The sequence below is a fragment of the Delphinus delphis genome, chromosome 9 (genome assembly GCF_949987515.2).
Source record: "Delphinus delphis chromosome 9, mDelDel1.2, whole genome shotgun sequence".
Taxonomy (NCBI): domain Eukaryota; kingdom Metazoa; phylum Chordata; class Mammalia; order Artiodactyla; family Delphinidae; genus Delphinus; species Delphinus delphis.
The window spans coordinates 36,410,359-36,429,868 of NC_082691.1; the positions used below are offsets into that span (position 1 = coordinate 36,410,359).

Consider the following 19,510-nt stretch of genomic DNA (forward strand, 5'->3'; position numbering starts at 1 on the left):
TATAAGCACTAATTCTTGACGATCACTTTCTGCGTTTAAGGCCGCTGGAAAACAAGACCCACAAACAGGGTGTACATGTTTCTACAGAAAGAGGGCAGTGAAAACCAGTTCAATATGAAAACATGTTTCTACCTGGAGAAAGGATCTGGAGAAGGCATGCTCTGAGATTTATACCTCCAAGAGGCACTGCTGTGGGAACTCCGTGGATGTCTAACTAAAAATTCTGAAACAGCACCAGCTCTCCTTTCTTATTAGTTCGTTTTGCCTCACTATTATCAGATGTCTTAAATTTGTCACATTCTACTTTTCCTCTCAAATTGAGGTCTCCAGCAGTTTTCATTTTCTGGTATCATCATCAGTAATTTATTAAGTTATGTGTTTATGCTTAAATATAGATAGTTCCGCTTAATCCCTTCCCATATTTTCTATTTCCTGTGTACCCTTTATTCCTTCAATTTTGTCTCATGATGCGCTTTTGAGCCAAAGGTCAAGAGCACAATGAGTCAGAAAATAGGATAAAGTGCTCTGATAACTGTAATTTAGGGAGATACTGATTTCCGTTCTCAGAGATATTTAGCCTGCAGGATGCCTAGCTAAAGTCATCTATGAGTTTGACCAAAAGAATTTTTGAGAATTCTGAGTATATTCGGACACTCAATGCATATAAAGGATGGCATGGGTCTCCACCTGGGTATTTCTCACTTGAGATGCAAATATAGGTCTTAAGTAACTTGCCAATATAAGTCTAAGAAAGAAACCTTATAGCTCTTCCTTCAATTTCTTAGTAAAGAAACGCTGTCATGTAGGAGGTATTCATTATTCTATTTCCATTCTCTGTGACTTGCACTCAAGTAGTTTCTTCCTTGAAAGCAGGAAAGGAACTCATGCGCCCTGAGCGCCTACCCTGTGCTAAGCACCCGAGGAATATGATCTTATTTATTAGATCAGAGCCCCAAACAGTATACATTCACGTTTGAAGTTTGCTAAAGTTGTTCAAAATGACCATATCATTGAGTATCACAACACACCGTGGTTTTTTCCTAAAGAAGTAGTCTTTCTGAATTAAAGCCTGTTAATGCAACCTGATTATAGAAGGAATGTTCTGAACATGATCTACAAAGTCATACTGTGACAGGATAAAATGCAGCCTACCCACACACAGAGCACACACACGGTATAGATTCATATTTTTTTCTGCCAAGGAGCAGGGAAAAAAGGAAATAGTTCTATTCCTTCCCCTCCTCTGTTCAAAGCCTGGATTGAGGCCAGTGTCCTAATCAGTTCTCATTGGCCCTGGAGGAATCAGAACCTTTTGTAAAATATAATAAAGGGCATAAAATCATGATAAAATGCATGAAAAAGCAGTGCCTTTGGTTAGGGAACTAGAAATAATTTAGCAGAACAGATGGATTGCATTGGTTTGGTATTACTGAGGACATGAAAGGGCTTATTTTGTGGCAGTTCCAAACTAAGAGAAAATGTCCAACTTCAATTTGACAAGTCAAAGTACCTGCCTCTGCTGGGGGAGACCCCATTTTCTTTAATCATTTTCAAAGTGGTGACATATTAGGCAAGAATTTCCACTGAAATATCTCATTTTCTGAAAATATTTCATCCAGTGTCCCTAAATATAGGGATGCGTTTTTATTTTTTTCTACAAAGATCTGCAGGGCTGCAGACTTACAGAGTTAAACTAAAGAATCATAAATGACTTATGACTGTCAAAGTTACCCTCTGTTACAAACCCCATTCTTAATAGTTAACAAATCAGTTCACACCTATTCATTATTGTCGATACTCTTTCCTCTCTTAAACAAACACAAAAAATCCGGTCTCATTGCTCATGCCCAAGCTTACCAACCGGCGTTTTCAAATGCTACAACCAACTGCTTCTTTAAATGTTACAAAGAAGATAGTTTCTATCCCCTCCCCGCACTGCATTCTCTCCTTCCATAGATCCCTCATCATCTAATAACCTGTTCTCCTCAGAGGCTTTCTTATAAGGAAAGGGGAATGAAAGAAGGAAGGCGGCTACTAAGCCAGCAGGCAGTCCGACAAGCTCTTGGTCCTTTCTGTCAGTCATATGAAAAGAAAGTGAATTGCAAGTCAGGAGCCCTGAGTTCTGGGTTCTGACTGTCACATGTCCTTAACGTGCCCATAGCCTGCTATGAGGTACCTTTCTGGAGCTTTGTTTCTTCATCTATAAACATAAGGAGATTTAACCAAATTACTTTTAGCCCTAGAATGGTAAGTGAAAATGGTAAGCCCTAAAATGGCTATGAGAAATTACCTTATACACAACACTCAATAAAATATCCTTCATTTTGATTTATAGATTTGCCTTGGGCAAGCAAATATCATAATTGAAATGATAAATTACCATGGTTGAAGCAAGAGAGGAGATCTCACTATGAAGGTTTTCAAAAAGATGCCAGGTTTTCCTTGAAGCCCATTTTTTAAAAATGCTTAATCATATTTGAAAAAGAAGAGTATTTTTTAGAACTCATTTTCCTATCCCATGACAACTTCAAAATAAAGAACATTTTTCCCAATTTAAAAAAAAATTTTGTGCATGAAACTTCTGAGTTAATACCACCTTTGTTTCTCAGGTAAATGTTTACTTTTGTTACTCTCCCATCTCCAAATATTTGACTCCATTCACCTCTTTGTCTCTACCTCATTAAGTTTATGTTAAGAAACTGAGTTTCTGTTGATTTTTAATATTGGTGAACCTTGGAATCAGCTGCATAAGTTTAAAAGGTATTAATGTCTGGGTCATATGTTCAGAGCTCCTGCTTAACTTTGGTTACAACCTAGGCATCCAGAAACTGAGACCCACCCAGTGGATTTTAATGGGTAACCTAGGTCAAGAACCACATCTTAGAGGGAGCTGTCCATTCTTCCTGCTCATAAGTGAATTCAAGATGCTGACCCTGCACTAACCAACATTTGGGACTATGGAATAGCTAAAACAAATGGCTGGCAGAGAGAAGGTTGGAGAGTAAAAAAAAAAAAGTTTATCTGATCTTCAAAATAACAAGTGTCATCTACTTGCATGTAATACTGCTGGATTCAGTCATTACAATTTATTTAAAAGTAGTTCAGGGCATAGAATAATTTCAAAAGTACTTCAGAAAACAGCAAGTCCATTCAATAACAAATGTCTGGGTGGTAAAAAGCGTATGTACTATGTACTTTTTTTCCAGTTTTGTGTCCACTCATTTCAAACCATTATGCTCATCAGAAAGTAAGAAAAAAATGTTATGCCTTAGTGTACTGGCTCAATTTTCACAATTTTTATGCAACTGAATCTCCTATGTTGTAATTATTTTTTTAAACATTGTAATGAACATTTTACTGATTTGGGTTGAAGCATTTTTTTATACTAATCATGTATGAAACAAATTTGTCACAATAAATATTTTGTTACTTTAGCACAACAACTTTCAGACAGTTCAAATCCATATAACTAGTCATTTTTTGCTAATAAGCTTTAATGCTGCTGTTTAAAAAAAAAAATCCTGTATCACTTTCCAAATGGACTCAGAAGGGCAGCCTGTCTTACTTCCTTTTATTGGTTGTTTTCCACATTAATTTTTTTTTTGCAGAAATCAAAATCAAAAAAAAAATTCCAAATCATCTTAATTCTGATTATGGGCTGCACACGTATTTTTAACGTTATTTATCTGCCAGGGTCCACTCTACTGGGTTATACAAATTTCTCTGAGAATAATGACACCTTGGTTTACTCATCACATCTAGATCATTTGTACTTCTTTCCATAACTGCCATATCCTTTAGAGACAATTCACCAGATTCCCTGTTTGAGTTTCTTATTGCTTTGTGGTTAGATTCTAAGACACAAGCACACACACAAAAGTTTTTTGCAAACTAAACAAAACAGTAAGCTGTTATGTGCTGCCATCTAGTTAGATTAGTCCATAAAACAAACGTTTAATTGAATTTCCATTAACTTGCAATGTTTAGTACTTTGTAACCTTCAAGTCAGAAAACTTGCACAATTCAAAATTGAGTTTTTCTTAAGAGTATTATATTTCTTTATTTAGATTTACAAAAGGTATTTTAAAAATCACTTGTGTGTGCAGGAAAGTGTGCTGGAGACCCTATCCCTGAGCTCCCTGGCATCTTAAGATTTTACACTAAACCTGCTCTCTACATTTTTCACTGGAATGGCTGAGAAGTCCCAGAAGGGGCAACAGTAGCTTGGTTCTGTGTCCCAGAATTGTTTGTAATTACTTTGTGTTGGCACTTGAATAAAGGAGTTAAACATTTCAGCACAGTATGTTGCTTATGGTTTTTACTTATGAATTAAGCGAAACAAAGTTATTCAATATTAGTCACAAAGAGGCAATGCAAATTCCATATAATGTGTAATCCAACAAAAGCATTATAAAATGTTATTATTCTCAAAACAAATGTGAGAGCAAGCAAATGTCTGTGGGTGGCGTGGTGGGCTGAGAGTCATGAGCACTTCTGGAAAAACACCTGCAAGTGCATTTCTAACAGATGATGGGTCAACCTCTGCAATTTTTTAAGCACAGAAGAGCACATCTTTTTCTTCAGGGGCACACACACTTCAGAAACCTGGCTACCTAATCCAAGAGCTTATTCCCAAAGAGGACACCAAATGACCCCTCCAGACCCATTTCTTATGGTGACAAGAAAGCTGCTGGTTTTGCTTTTTACTCCCAACAGAATCACTAAACTCAGTGTGAATGATTCAATAGGGGAAACAACTAAATGGTATTGGCATGAGGGACTATTAACTATTTCAATTTTTTTAAAACAGTGCCACATCATGCCAAGAGAAGTTAACCCATGTAACCACTGTAATCTAATATAATAAGGACTAATGTTTTCTCTGGCTGCCAATCAGGACTGTAAGCACAGCCAATTTACACTATAGCTTACAAACTAAAAGCAATATGTTTACTAAAACATCCTAAAAGTTTTGTCTACTCTTAACCAAAGAAAGTGTTATGCTCCAAATTAACTTCTTAGGCATCTAATTTCATATGATATTAGAGCTGAAAGATCCTAGCAAATATCCTGCTTAACACCCTCATCTTACATATGGGAAAACCAAAGATCACTAAGGTTAAATGATCTGACAAAAGTACACAGATAATTAATGGCAGGACGAAGGTCAACTCTAACACTGAACAATAACCTTTGAAGGAATCCATTTTGGTTAATTTTCTACACTGATAAATGAATTGAAACGATACATAAGTTTGATTTGTGGATCAGACTCTTGTTTAAAAACAAAGAAGCCCTTTCAACGTTTTCAAATTGCCATCTTTTCTATCATAATCATTGTTTAATTGCAACATTGACTACTCCATTGGCTGAGGAAAGCATTTTTTTCTCTGTACACCAGCAGAATTGAGACTCCTTACCTCCTGTCCCAGTGAAATTCTATGGCATGTTTTGGATTAGGTCAGCATAAGTCATAGATGTTTTGATAACACAGGAGCAAATAAATAATATGGGCAACAATTTCATCACTTAGGAAAGCAAACACCTGCTGAACTGTTCTTAAACTATGTTAGGAAAAAGAGTGTTCTGTTTGCACTTTTAAAGTTTTGGATCAGACTTTTGTGCTTGGTCTTCATTAAGAGCCAATCTGCCAATCTGGGCTTTCAAGTGCATTATTTGTTAATTGTGTGATTGTCTGCTAGAGAGACCCGTCTTTGCTGACTGGACTGGAATAGACTCACTCATTCTCACTCAACTGTGGGGTGCCCACTGTTCTTCTAACATTTCATCCTGGGTCTGATGTCACATCAGCAGTGCTGTTGTATAAACTGAATTTCATGGTTTCAAATAATACAAGACTAAAATAATGTGATGTACCAGGAACAGAAGAAGAAGACTGATCACAAAAGGATAATAGACTTTTAAATTTTAAGACCAGTGTGAACCATATTACATTCCATTTACTTCTGCACTTTGCTCCTTTCATAAATAGTGTTCCTTCAGGGAACAGATTTAAGGGATATCACAAACTAACAATGCATTTCAGGCTATCATCAGGCACTGCTAATTTGGAGCAGGTGGGGCAGGGCTTCAGGATATAACAAAGACTTGAAAGTGAAAAAAATGTAAACAGCAATGCCTCAGCTTGCAAAAGTAAAGAGAGACAGCCAAGCTAGGAAACATCTATAGTAGATGCGAAGGTGAGACAGGAACACTCTCATGAATAAATATCCATTAAGGCTAGTCTACCACAAGTAAGTCTCCTTGATGGTTTACTTTACCGGCTCCATATAGGATTGTGCAGACAATAGAGTGGTTTGGCTTCCAAACTGCATTATCAAAATCATGAAAACCTTGAAGATAACTCTAAAATTTACCAAAGAGTATGAAAGCCTTCTGCCATATAATATGGATGCTACTGGAAAAATATGAATAATAGACTTTCACTCAGGAAAGAACCAGAGAAATAAATCTAGCTGAAATTCTGTCACTTTGGGGTTTCTAGGTAAAGGATACATTTAATCAAAAGCAGAACTCCACATATGAAAAACATTTGATAATTCTATTATCAACACATAATAAAACTTGTGAAACTAAGTCTGTATACACTGCTCTGACGTATTCATTTACAATCCCAACTGCTGAATGACCCATCGACATTATCTATATTTTGATGTAAAGAAAATAACCATTTAATCCCCTTGTAAGATGAGACAGTTCATCTTCAAAAGAGAAAATCAATAAAGAAAATAATTTATCCTTAGAAATGAACACAACGAATGAATGAGTTTGCATCTTTAAAAGTCAGTTATTTTTAGTACTTTGCAGAGAAGAAAGATCAGACTGAATTAACCCCTGCTATCAAATAGAGGCAAGTGCACTTTACTCTAAGAAATAGTCTGTCTGTTTTGGCATGTCTATTTCAACTGAAATATTTTACAGGTTCACTTTAAAGTAAATTGGCTTTGAATAGAATTTTATTGACTACATTTTCGATTGTCAAAATCAGTTAACTCAATTAACTCAAAAGTAGTCACAAAAGATTGTCTTCATTTTATCAAAGTACAGTGAATTTAGTATGGTTTCAAAGTATTAGTTTCCTTCTGACATAACTATGGTCAAAATATCAATATTATCCATTTACTTTTTTCCCAAACTGGTAAGAACTAGTTAGATTCCCTTCATTGCTCTATAAAGAAGGATAACAGAACCAAATATGTTCCGCAACATGTTAAATTATCAGTCTATAAGAATAGGGACCATGTTTGCCTTGTGAAATTCCATAATTCTAGTCCCTAGAACACATCTGGAACAGAATATAGACCCAAGAAAAAGTGCTTTTGATCAATAAATGTTAAGGTAATGTAAGAAAACACATGGGGGATATTTTTCTTTTAAGAAAGTTTCAGACTCAAATATAGACTGTTACTGGATCTTAAGCAACTTTGGACATTTACAGCAACTAAATCAAACAACTGCTGGTTGTTATATATTTTGCAGATTTGACAATGGGAGTCTTTTTGACCTGATAACATTTTTACTTTTAACTTTTGAAAGCCTAAAGAAACTAATTTTTCTAAATAAAAAATGAGACTCACCAAGAATCTACAGAAATGAATCTAAACATCAATAAAAAGAAGTGACTTTTCTTGGTAAGAAGACAGTTAATCTTTTAAAACTATTCATTTCCACGAGGCAAAATCGGCATATACGTTAGTTCAGAGTATCGCTTATAACAAGAAATAACAACTACTGAGCACTTAACAGTTTGCGAAGAGTTTCTCAGAAAATTAACTCAATAAATGATACCTAGAATACTACCGTGTGTACAGAAAAACGCTGCAGTAATAGCACATACATCAGGCAGCTGCTCAGTCCATCAACACAGACTGAGTACCCACTGTGTGCCCAGCCCAGTGTCAGGTTATAAGTTCTATGCTACTAATGTCTACGATGGTTCATCAATCATGGTGTTTGTACTACAGAGTTAACATTTTTCTACACCTACCCAATTGAATACTGGCCTCTTTACATGATTTATTTAAGTAAGTAAAAGAGTGTGGCCAATTCAGGATTACCTCACATTTATTTAGCAACCCAGTTTCTTGCAGCCGTGACCAGATGCTCTGTATGCGTCCAGCGTGCTCAGGGTGGGTGGTGGAATTGCCACAAATGCACTGGTGTTTCAGCATCAGAGGATCATAGGCAATTCCTTCAGGACAAAGAAAACACAGCACAAGATGAGTAATGATACAAAGGAATGATACAAGTTACATGACAATATGATTGCTCCAAAAAAGGCATTCTTTTCCAAATAAATTTACAAATGGAGAAATAATACATATCCACAAATTCCCAGGAAGCACACAGAGCTATTTAGCTCTATGGATCTGGATATATATGCAAAGAACTCCACTCATGGATTAATCAGTACTCAGACCCTAGCTTACTTAGCAGTAAAGTAATAAAGATGGCGATACTTAAGACATTTCAGGTTTAAAAAAATACTGTAATTTTACCAGTATCTTAAATCATTATGAAGCATTTTTAGACAGATAATTCAATTCAGTAGAGGTTTCAATTTTATCAGTGAAGCCACAAAATGAGCTGACTCTTTAAACTGTGAATTTATTTCAAGAGTAATTCTAGCCTTACTTTAGATCATGTGACATCTGTAATAAACTGGAAGAGTTTCCAACTGCTTGCCTATTCTGCTTATCAATTTCTTCAAAGTTATGCAGAAAGAGCTTCTTCTTATTTTATAATAAAATAAAATCTATAATTTAGATTGTGGAACACTGAAGTGTTTCTTTTAAAAAACGAGTAAGTCAGCTGCAATACCTTTAGTAGAGATCACATAGATACTTAACAAACTCTGCTTTTAAATTATCATGAGTTAACACATTTCATATTTCAGTTACACCCTTTGATGGGGAAGATTTTATAAACATTTGATGAAATGAACTATTAGGGATATATAAAATAGGGCTCTTTAAAGCAACAAATTAGATAATAATTACTATAAAAGCGTTTCCACCCTTAACCCGATTCCTTGCGGGGGGGAACATGTTATTTACAAAATTGCCTGACATAAGACATTATTTAACCAATCAAATATTCCAATAAATTACCATCAAAATACATTCTCTGGGGGCATGGAGTGAGGGCAGAAGAATCCATCATAAGAAATTTCTAAATATCTATTCAAGAACAGATACTATACAAGCAATTAGTGTTAAAAAGTAGGTTCAATTAATGCATTTTATTCTCCCTTACATTATTGTGTTAGAGGAATGTTACTCAAGAGGGAAAAATACTTGTCCCTGTTACTCAAGAGGGGAAAATACTTGTCCCTGACTGTATTAAAATCATGCAGCAGAATGACATGTGTATTTGGAACCATGTGGCAAAAATTATGTCTAGGAAAAAATATCATTTTGCTGGCCCAAATAACATCCACTATTTTCTATTAATTGAAATATAGCTGACATACAATATTATGTTAGTTTAAGGTGTACTACATAGTGATTCGACATTTGCATACATTACAAAATGATCACCACAATAAGTCTAGTAACCATCTGTCCCCATACAAAGTTATTACAATATTTTTGACCATATCCTTTATGCTGTGTATTACACCCCTGTGGCTTACTTATAACTGGAGGTTTGTACCTCTTAATCCCCTTCACCTATTTGGCCCAACTCTCCAACCCCCTTCCCTCTGGCAACTACACATTTGAGTCTGTTTTCATTTTGCTTTGTTTCTTAGATTCCAGGTCTAAACATACAGATTTTAGATTATAGGGTATTTGTCTTTCTCTGTCTGCCGTGTTTCACTCAGCATGATACCCTCTTGATGCGTAACATCGACACAATGGCTTCAAAATCCCTCCTTGTGCCCCTAACTCTCACATTTTCATCTTCAGTGCTGATCTCCCTTCTGAGCAGTACACTTGCACACTTGTCTAAATTGCCCCTCCAAAATCTGCATTTGTTTTCATAAAGTGAGACTATCATAGATTTGAGCTCATAATCTTAAACTTCACACACTGTTCCTCATTTCAGTAAAGGATATCATAATCCACCATTGCTCATATACGAAATCTTACAGTCCTCTTGACACTCCCTCTCCAACGAACCAACAAGTATTGTCTACTTTCCCTGGAAGATACATAATGAATCACTCTCTTAACTCCAATGCCAAAACCATACAAAATCCAAGGTGCTATTATCTTTAATCTGAACTCCTGAGATAGCCTTGTAACTGGCTATCTGACTTTCACTCTATGCTATTTGCCACTTAACAGTAGCCACCTTTGCTTAAACCCTTCGGTGACTTCAAAGATGAGGTTAAAATTTCTCAAGGCAGCATACACAGACCCTTCTCCACTTCTCCAGCTTCATCTCATACTCTTCCCTCACTTGACCTCTATTTCTCCCACAAAGATTTACCTTCCACTCCTCAAAAGACTCAAAATCATACCAGCCTTAGGATCGTCATACATGCTATCCCATCTATGACCAAAATTCTTCCTTCTTGCCTCCATAACTCTAGCCTTCATTTGGCTTATACCTATACATTCTTCAAAATTGTTTTACGGAGCACAGGCTCTGGATGCGCAGGCTCAGCGGCCATGGCTCACGGGCCAGACCGCTCCGCGGCATGTGGGAACTTTCCGGACCGGGGCACGAACCCGTGTCCCCTGCATCGGCAGGCGGACTCCCAACCACTGCCGCACCAGGGAAGCCCCAAAATTGTTTTAATGTCACTTCCTCAATAAAGCATTCCCTGGGATCTCTAAATTAGATCTCCTACTATATGCTCTACTAGTTCTTCTAGGTCTTCCTCGGAACATATAGCACAATTCTGTGACTGTTGTATAATATTGTTAATTGTATATTTTCTTTACTATCTGGTAAGATCTATGAAAACACAGACTAGAGTTGTATTGTTTACCTCTGAACTTTTCGTGTCTGTAAACCATGCTTGGAATATAGTAGATCCTCAAAAGTACTTTTAATGAATGAAAAACATAAATCAATGAACTGATGCAAGAAGTAAGTCAGATATCTCCATTATAAAGACCTCCTTGATGAACCTACTTGGTGGACCTCATTGGACTACTGAAGTATTTATAGCCTTATTTCTTTAATGTTCTACCTGTTATTTTATTTGCCTTACCTTCCAACTGGCCAGTGCCTCTAATACAGGCATTTATTTTACTCGTTATATTTCTACATGGCATTTTGCATAAAAAAGAGATGAATAAATATTTTTAAATAAAGTCAAAAGGGAGACAAGAGGGAAGGCAGGAAAAAAAAAAGGAAGCAGGCATAAAAAGAAACATTAAAAATACAATGATAGGGACTTCCCTGGTTGTGCAGTGGTTAAGAATCCGCCTGCCAATGGAGGGGACATGGGTTCAAACCCTCGTCCGGGAAGATCCCACATGCCGCGGAGCAACTAAGCCTGTGAGCCACAACTACTGAGCCTCCGCTCTAAAGCCCATGAGACACAACTACTGAAGCCCGTGTACCACAGATACTTAAGTCCGCATGCCTAGAGCCCGTGCTCCCCAACAAGAGAAGCCACCACAATGAGAAGACCGCCGTGCACCACAATGAAGAGTAGCCCCCCCTCGCCGCAACTAGAGAAAGCCCTCGCACAGCAACAAAGACCCAATGCAGCCAAAAATAAATAAATAAATTTATTTTAAAAAATACAATGATATATAAGACATGTCTCCACAGTTCAGATATATCAAGTATTTATTTATGAGTTGCTACTACATAAAAGGAACTGTTTAACATATTTTCAACCAGTTTTGCGCTGCATGAAGGATATATTAATGATTAACATGGAAACATAAAATACAGTATTTCCCTCATTCTGAAAACATATTAAGAGTAGAGATTCTAATCATTAAGTTGCTTATTTTTTTCACTATTTCATCTCTTGACATATCTAACTTCACCTCCATAGTAATCATTCCTCTTTTAACAAAATTTTCTCCATAAGCCACTGCCAAAAAAAATTTATTAAACAGGTTATGGTAGCTGAAATTTATTGCCAAGTATCTGGAGATTATAATACAAAGTCCAGGAACTCCTGGAAAGACATTTGAACTTAAGAGAAAATAAATAAAGTCTGGAACCCCAAACCTCCACTTACTCATCTTAATGACCTAGCAATGAGGTGTTAACAGGTACACTGCAAGGTGAGACTTAACCTCATCCTTCATCTCCATTCTTTTCTTCTCTCTTTTTTCCTTTTTTTTTTTTTTTTTTTTTCCAGTAACAAAAACTTATAGGGTGAGAAACAAGCCTGATCTTCTCTTTGGGATTCATATGGAATGCTACTTTTCTTTGACCCTTTCTGCCTCACTGGTTACCACTTACAACATAAGCCAATGGATCAATCTCTCTCAATCAATGGGACAAGAGTTAAAATTAGGTTTTGAGAAAATACACAAAGGAGTCTTAACATAAAGCCTTACCTGAATTTTAAACTCTAGTAGTTTATTTTCTACCAAAAAAAACTCTCAAAATTTTTTGATATGTTTTTTTAGATAAGCTTGGACTTTGTGCTTTCTCTGGCTTTCAGTTTTATTAAATGAGGAAGCACAAAGTGCAGCATCTTTCCCTTTCCTTAATCATTGCGTGTAGTTAAGTCATTATTTAGCCATAGAAGCCATTCATATCTTCAGGTTTATGCTCAATCTTACATGATTGCGAGGCTGAGTCCACCTTGGTCTATTAGGAAAGTTGAGTCTAGAATCTTTAGACCTAAAACTCCTGATCCTGATCACAAGTTCTTAACATTCAGCTTCACACTGCTTTTCTGGTTAAAGCCTGAGGTTTCATACCTTCCTAAGGATTTGCTCAACAACACATACTAAACACTTTTCAGGGCCAAAGAACTGAACCAAGCACAACACAAATATATATATAACATAATATCTTTCCTAAAAGATGCAGGTTCAGTAAACAGTCAGTGAATGCTCACAATGATCCAGGCACCAGCAACTTCATTTTATTACATTTAACTTATGATCTAGCAGTAAACGTGAGGTACTTACGAATATTTACTTAAAAAAACATGTTTTTTTAAGACTCTGTATGGTAAGGAAGAAACAAAAATACAGGGTGGGGAGGTCAAAGATGACCTTTTAAAAATAAAAAAAAAAATCTTTAAAAAATGGCCTGCAATTGGTAGAATTACTAAAATGGATACAAGGAGCTATTTTGAAGTAAGGGTCATTTCTAATAACCTCTAAATCATACCCACAGCAGCTGTTATACTTTCTAACCATAATTCTAACCTATCCATGAGGTTTATCTTGCCTAATTTTTTCTATTTCTACTATACTCTTTACATTCTAATACCTGAATTATTTGTTATAATATCTATTAACAGGAACACCTAAAACAAAGTACCAGATAGTACAAAATTTTTTTTAATATCTTTATTGGAGTATAATTGCTTTACAATGGTGTGTTAGTTTCTGCTTTATAACAAAGTGAATCAGCTATACATATACATATATCCCCATTTCTCCTCCCTCTTGCGTCTCCCTCCCTCCCACCCTCCCTGTCCCATCCCTCTAGGTGGTCACAAAGCACCGAGCTGGTCTCCCAGTGCTATGCGGCTGCTTCCCACTAGCTATCGATTTTACATTTGGTAGTGTATATATGTCCATATCACTCTCTCACTTCATCCTAGCTTCCCCTTCCCCTTCCCCGTGTCCTCAGGTCCATTCCCTATGTCTGCGTCTTTATTCCTGTCCCGGCCCTAGGTTCTTCATAACTTTTTTTTTTTGATTCCATATATATGTGTTAGCATATGCTATTTGTTTTTCTCCTTCTGACTTACTTCACTCAGTATGACAGACTCTAGGTCCATCCACCTCACTAAAAATAACTCAATTTCGTTTCTTTTTATGGCTGAGTAATATTGCATTGTATATATGTGCCACATCTTCTTTATCCATTCATCTGTCGATGGACACTTAGGTTGCTTCCATGTCCTTGCTATTGTAAATAGAGCTGCAATGAACACTGTGGTACATGACTCTTTGAATTATGGTTTTCTCAGGGTATATGCCCAGTAGTGGGATTGCTGGGTCATATGGTAGTTCTATTTTTAGTTTAAGGAACCTCCATACTGTTCTCCATAGTGGCTATATCAAGTTACATTCCCACCAACAGTGCAAGAGGGTTCCCTTTTCTCCACACCCTCTCCAGCATTTATCATTTGTAGATTTCTGATGATGGCCATTCTGACTGGTGTGAGGTGATACCTCATTGTAGTTTTGATTTGCATCTCTCTAATGATCAGTGATGTTGAGCATCCTTTCATGTGTCTGTTGGCGATCTGTATATCTTTGGAGAAAGGTCTATTTAGGTCTTCTGCCCATTTTTGGATTGAGTGTTTTTTTCTTTTTTTTACATTGAGCTGCATGAGCTGTTTGTAAACTTGGGAGATTAATGCTTTGTCAGTTGCTTCATGTGCAAATAATTTCTCCCATTCTGAGGGTTGTCTTTTCGTATTGCTTATGGTTTCCTTTGCTGTGCAAAAGCTTTGAAGTTTCATTAGGTCCCATTTGTTTATTTTTGTTTTTATTTCCCTTTCTCTAGGAGGTGGGTCAAAAAGGATCTTGCTGTGATTTATGTCATAGAGTGTTCTGCCTATGTTTTCCTCTAAGAGTTTTATAGTGTCTGGCCTTACATTTAGGTCTTTAATCCATTTTGAGTTTATTTTTGCGTATGGTGTTGGGGAGTGTTCTAATTTCATTCTTTTACATGTAGCTGTCCAGTTTTCGAGGCACCATTTTTGAAGAGGCTGTCTTTTCTCCATTCTATATTCTTGCCTCCTTTATCAAAAATAAGGTGAAAGTATGTGTGTTGGTTTATCTCTGGGCTTTCTATCCTGTTCCATTGATCTATATTTCTGTTTTTGTGCCAGTACCATACCGTCTTGATTACTGTAGCTCTGTAGTATAGTCTGAAGTCTGGGGGCCTGATTCCTCCAGCTCCATTTTTCTTTCTCAAGATTGCTTTGGCTATTCAGGGTCTTTTGTGTTTCCATACAGATTGTGAATTTTTTGTTCTAGTTCTGTGAAAAATGCCATTGGTTGTTTGATAGGGATTGCACTGAATCTGTAGATTGCTTTGGGTAGTAGAGGCATTTTCACAATTTTGACTCTTCCAATCCAAGAACATGGTATATCTCTCCAGCTGTTTGTATCATCTTTAATTTGTTTCATCAGTGTCTTATAGTTTTCTGCATACAGGTCTTTTGTCTCCTTAGGTAGATTTATTCCTAGGTATTTTATTCTTTTTGTTGCAGTGGTAAATGGGAGTGTTTCCTTAATTTCTCTTTCAGATTTTTCATCATTAGTGTATAAGAATGCAAGAGATTTCTGTGCATTAATTTTGTATACTGCTACTTTACCAAATTCATTGATTAGCTCTAGTAGTTTTCTGGTAGCATATTTAGGATTCTCTATGTATAGTATCATGTCATCTGCAAACAGCGACAGCTTTACTTCTTTTCCAATTTGGATTCTTTTTATTTCTTTTTCTTCTCTGATTGTTGTGGCTAAAACTTCCAAAACTATGTTGAATAACAGTGGTGAGAGTGGACAACCTTGTCTTTTTCCTGATCTTAGAGCAAATGGTTTCAGTTTTTCACCACTGAGAACGATGTTGACTATGGGTTTGTCATATATGGCCTTTATTATGTTGAGGTAAGTTCCCTCCAAATAGTACAATTTTTAATTATGTGTTAAACTTGATTTGTCTAGCAGGCAAATGAAATATGCAAAAATAATTGTTTAAAACTTGCTAAATTGTGCCTCTGAGTACATAAGGAGCATTTTCTAAGACTTAGATTTGTTTGTTTATGTAAATCATCGTATCAGCAGCTAAAAAAGAAGTGGGGGGAAGAAATTCCATCCTAGGGCTTCCAACTAACACTATATGCAAGTCTGTTAGAACCTGGGAACTAGATTAAGTGTTGCCATTCAACTATATAACCGAGAAGGAGATTCAACCAGTATGTAAGTTGGCAAAAAGCGAAGTCAAACAATTCACTACGTATTTACTGGCAAATATCTAGAAAGATCACTCTACATTCAAGCTTTCAAGAATAAGTGAGCACAGCAAAGGAAATCATAAAGTGAACAAAAAGATAAACCACAGAATGGGATAAAATATTGGCAAATGAAGTGACCAACAAGGGATTAATCTCCAAAATATACAAACAGCTCATGCAGCTCAATATCAGAAAGACAAACAACCAAATCAAAAAATGAGTGGAAGATCTAAAGAGACATTTCTCCAGAGAAGACACACCAGATGGCCAAAAAGCACATGAAAAGATGCTCCACATCAGTAATTATTAGAGAAATGCAAATCAAAACTACAATGAGGTAACTATCTATCTCACACCGGTCACAGAATGCCCATCATCAAAAGGTCTACAAATAATAAATGCTGGAAAGGGTGTGCAGAAAAGGGAACTCTCATATACTACTGGTGGGAATGTAAATTGGTGCAGCCCCTATAGAGAACAGTATGGAGGTTCCTCGAAAAACTAAAAATAGAGTTACCATACAATCCAGCAATCCCACTCTTGGGCATATATCTGGATAAAACTTTAATTCCAAAAGATATATGCACCCCAATGTTCATAGCAGCACTATTTACAAGAGTGAAGACATGGCAGCAACCTAAACGTCCATCAACAGATGAATGGAGAAAGAAGTTGTAGTGTATATATGTACAATGGAATATTACTCAGCCATAAAAAAGAATGAAATGCCATTTGTAGCAACATGGATAGACCTAGTGATTATCATACTAACTGAAGTCAGACAAAGACAAATTTCTCATGATATCACTTATATGTGGAATCTAAAAAATGATACAAACGAACTTATTTACAAAACAGAAACAGACTCACAGACATAGAAAACAAACTTATGATTACCAAAAGGGAAATGTGGGGGGAGGGATAAATTAGGAGTTTGGGATTAGTAGATACAAACTACTATATACAAAATAGATAAACAACAAGGTCCTACTGTATAGCACAGAAAACTACATTCAATATCTTATAATAAACTATAATGAAACGAAAGTCAGAAAATATACATCTGAATCACTGCTCTACAGCAGAAATTAACACCAAATTGTAAGTCAACTATACTTCAAAAAAAATTGTTTTTAAAAGATTGAGTGAGCAGAAGAAAATACAAAACAAAAAAACAAAAACTGGGCCTATGAGAATATGCTACAGAAACTGTAAAGGAAACATCATTCTTACTACTTAGCTCAGTGAATTTGATTTACTATAGGAACAAAAATTAGATTTTAGAAACTTTTTGAGATCCTCAAATGTCAAAAGACACTGATCCTATAAAATAGGAGCCAACAGCTAAAAGGAGAAATCAAGCTAAATTAACGAGTAAAAAGAAAGATCAATAAGGTAAATGAGGATGGCAAGAAAAAACTAAATACATAGTGGCAAAATTAAAATCTACACTGGAGAACAAAAAAGGAATTCACATTTCAGAAAACCAGATAAGTGCCGTTAAATAAAAACTTAGAGATTTACAGAGAGTATGGAGGTCAGAGAATAGACAACTGAACAAAAAGACTGTTCTCGAGGAAGAAATCAGATTTAACTGAATAATTGGAATAATTGAAGAATTTTTCCATAAATAGAAAGAGTCAATGTACATGAGTATGTAACTGCAAATGCTCATCATAAAGATAATTTGGGGTTTTTTTTTTTTGGTTTTGTTTTTTTGTTTTTTGGATTAACAGGATAAAGAAAATATACTATGAGGCACCAGAAAAGAATGAACAAGCTGCCCACAAAGGAACACATACTAAGATGGCCTCTGAATTCTCCTCAGGGCTAACCTCAGACTTCTCCTCTTGAATGTCAAATACTTGAGCATTTAACCACATTTCCAGACAAAAAGTGTGCCCCAATAAGTCTGTGTCCAAGTGTGTATTAAGGTAATAGGATGACTTTCTCAGGCATGGAAAAGCCAAAACAATTTTTTAATTAAAATATATATATATACATATATGTATAACTAATGTATATTAATATATACTTTAAAAATATATGCTATAACTTATGTTAATAAATGTTATAATATATATGTGACCAAGTCCATTTAATCTCCTAAATAAAAAAGATAGCTATTTTATCATCTTCAGTGAGAATTAGAGAAACAAATTTTGGAGGAATTTTTCAGGAGAAATTTCAAGCACATATATTTGAGGACAGTAACTTCAAAACTGATTATCTACCCAAATGAAATTAATCTCTCCATTCTGATACAGGTGGTAACATTACTCACTCTGAGAGGTCTTAAAACACACACATAAACACATGCACATACACATATACATACACACACAATTACACACACGCACATATACGTATTTACAGATATACACGTGCACACAGACGTGAACACAAACACACATATAACTTTTCTTTACTCTGTTAAAGAGAGGCACCTAGGAAGAGGAAAAAATACTGGAATAAATAAATGTATATTTTACTTATGGTTACCTCTGAGTGATAGAACAATAGGTGATTCTCCTTTACAGTTTTCCAAATTTACCAAATTACTTTCAATGAACATTTTTTTGAATTAAAAAAATATAAGTGTTACTCCCAAATTTCACTTAATGCACCAATAATCTTTTCTGTGGGTAGCTGCACGTAATTCATGTCTATTTACTCTCATTTCATTCGGATGTTCATTTGTTTATTATACAGTAAGTACATACACTGAGTACCCTCCTTGGGCTAGCCATACACCTATGTGCTAGGGTTAGAGAGAAGAGAAAACACAATCTCTTCCCACACAGAGAGCCCATCTGAACACAATCCCCAAAATAAATAATTACAATCTTTCAGGGAGAAATCCAGTTTGTTATGAGGGACCATAATTGATTTAATTTGGATTTAGCTGGCCAAACAAGGCTTCATGAAGGAAATAACACGTAAACTAAAACCTGAAGGATTCATGGGAGTTTGCCTGACTTGGGAAAATATCTTTAATTAAAAAGCGAAAACAAACCCAAAAAAACAGGAAAAAAGGCCAGTTTTGCTATTCTCACACTGAAATATTCAAATGTATTTCACTTTCTGTCACAATGTGCCACCCACTAAACATCAATTTAAAAATTCTTTTAACTAAACTATTTGTAATGGCTTTCATAAACATTGGTTTAGTTTGAGCACTATAATTCTACTTCACATTAGACACTGACTTAAAAAGATAATGTTACAAAGAAAGAATTTACTCACAGAATATGTAAAGGAACCTAATGTTGGGAGAAAGAAGACCTTAAATGGTACTGGGTGATGGGGAAGATAAAGCCAATCAAATTTATTTGCCATTAAATTCTTCTGTCAATGAATCCCATTTGGTATAAACTTAGCACAATTATATCATCTACTCTCAATGGTCTG

General features: G+C 35.7%; 1 protein-coding gene across 1 annotated transcript in view; it reads right to left on the minus strand.

Moving 5' to 3' along the window:
- Window positions 1-19,510, minus strand: part of HDAC9 (histone deacetylase 9) — an 806,539-nt gene that overhangs the window by 300,008 nt on the left and 487,021 nt on the right. Inside the window, exon 14 of the mRNA XM_060020406.1 lies at window positions 8,079-8,212. Coding sequence (XP_059876389.1) covers window positions 8,079-8,212 — 134 coding nt within the window. The remainder of the gene's footprint in view (window positions 1-8,078; window positions 8,213-19,510) is intronic.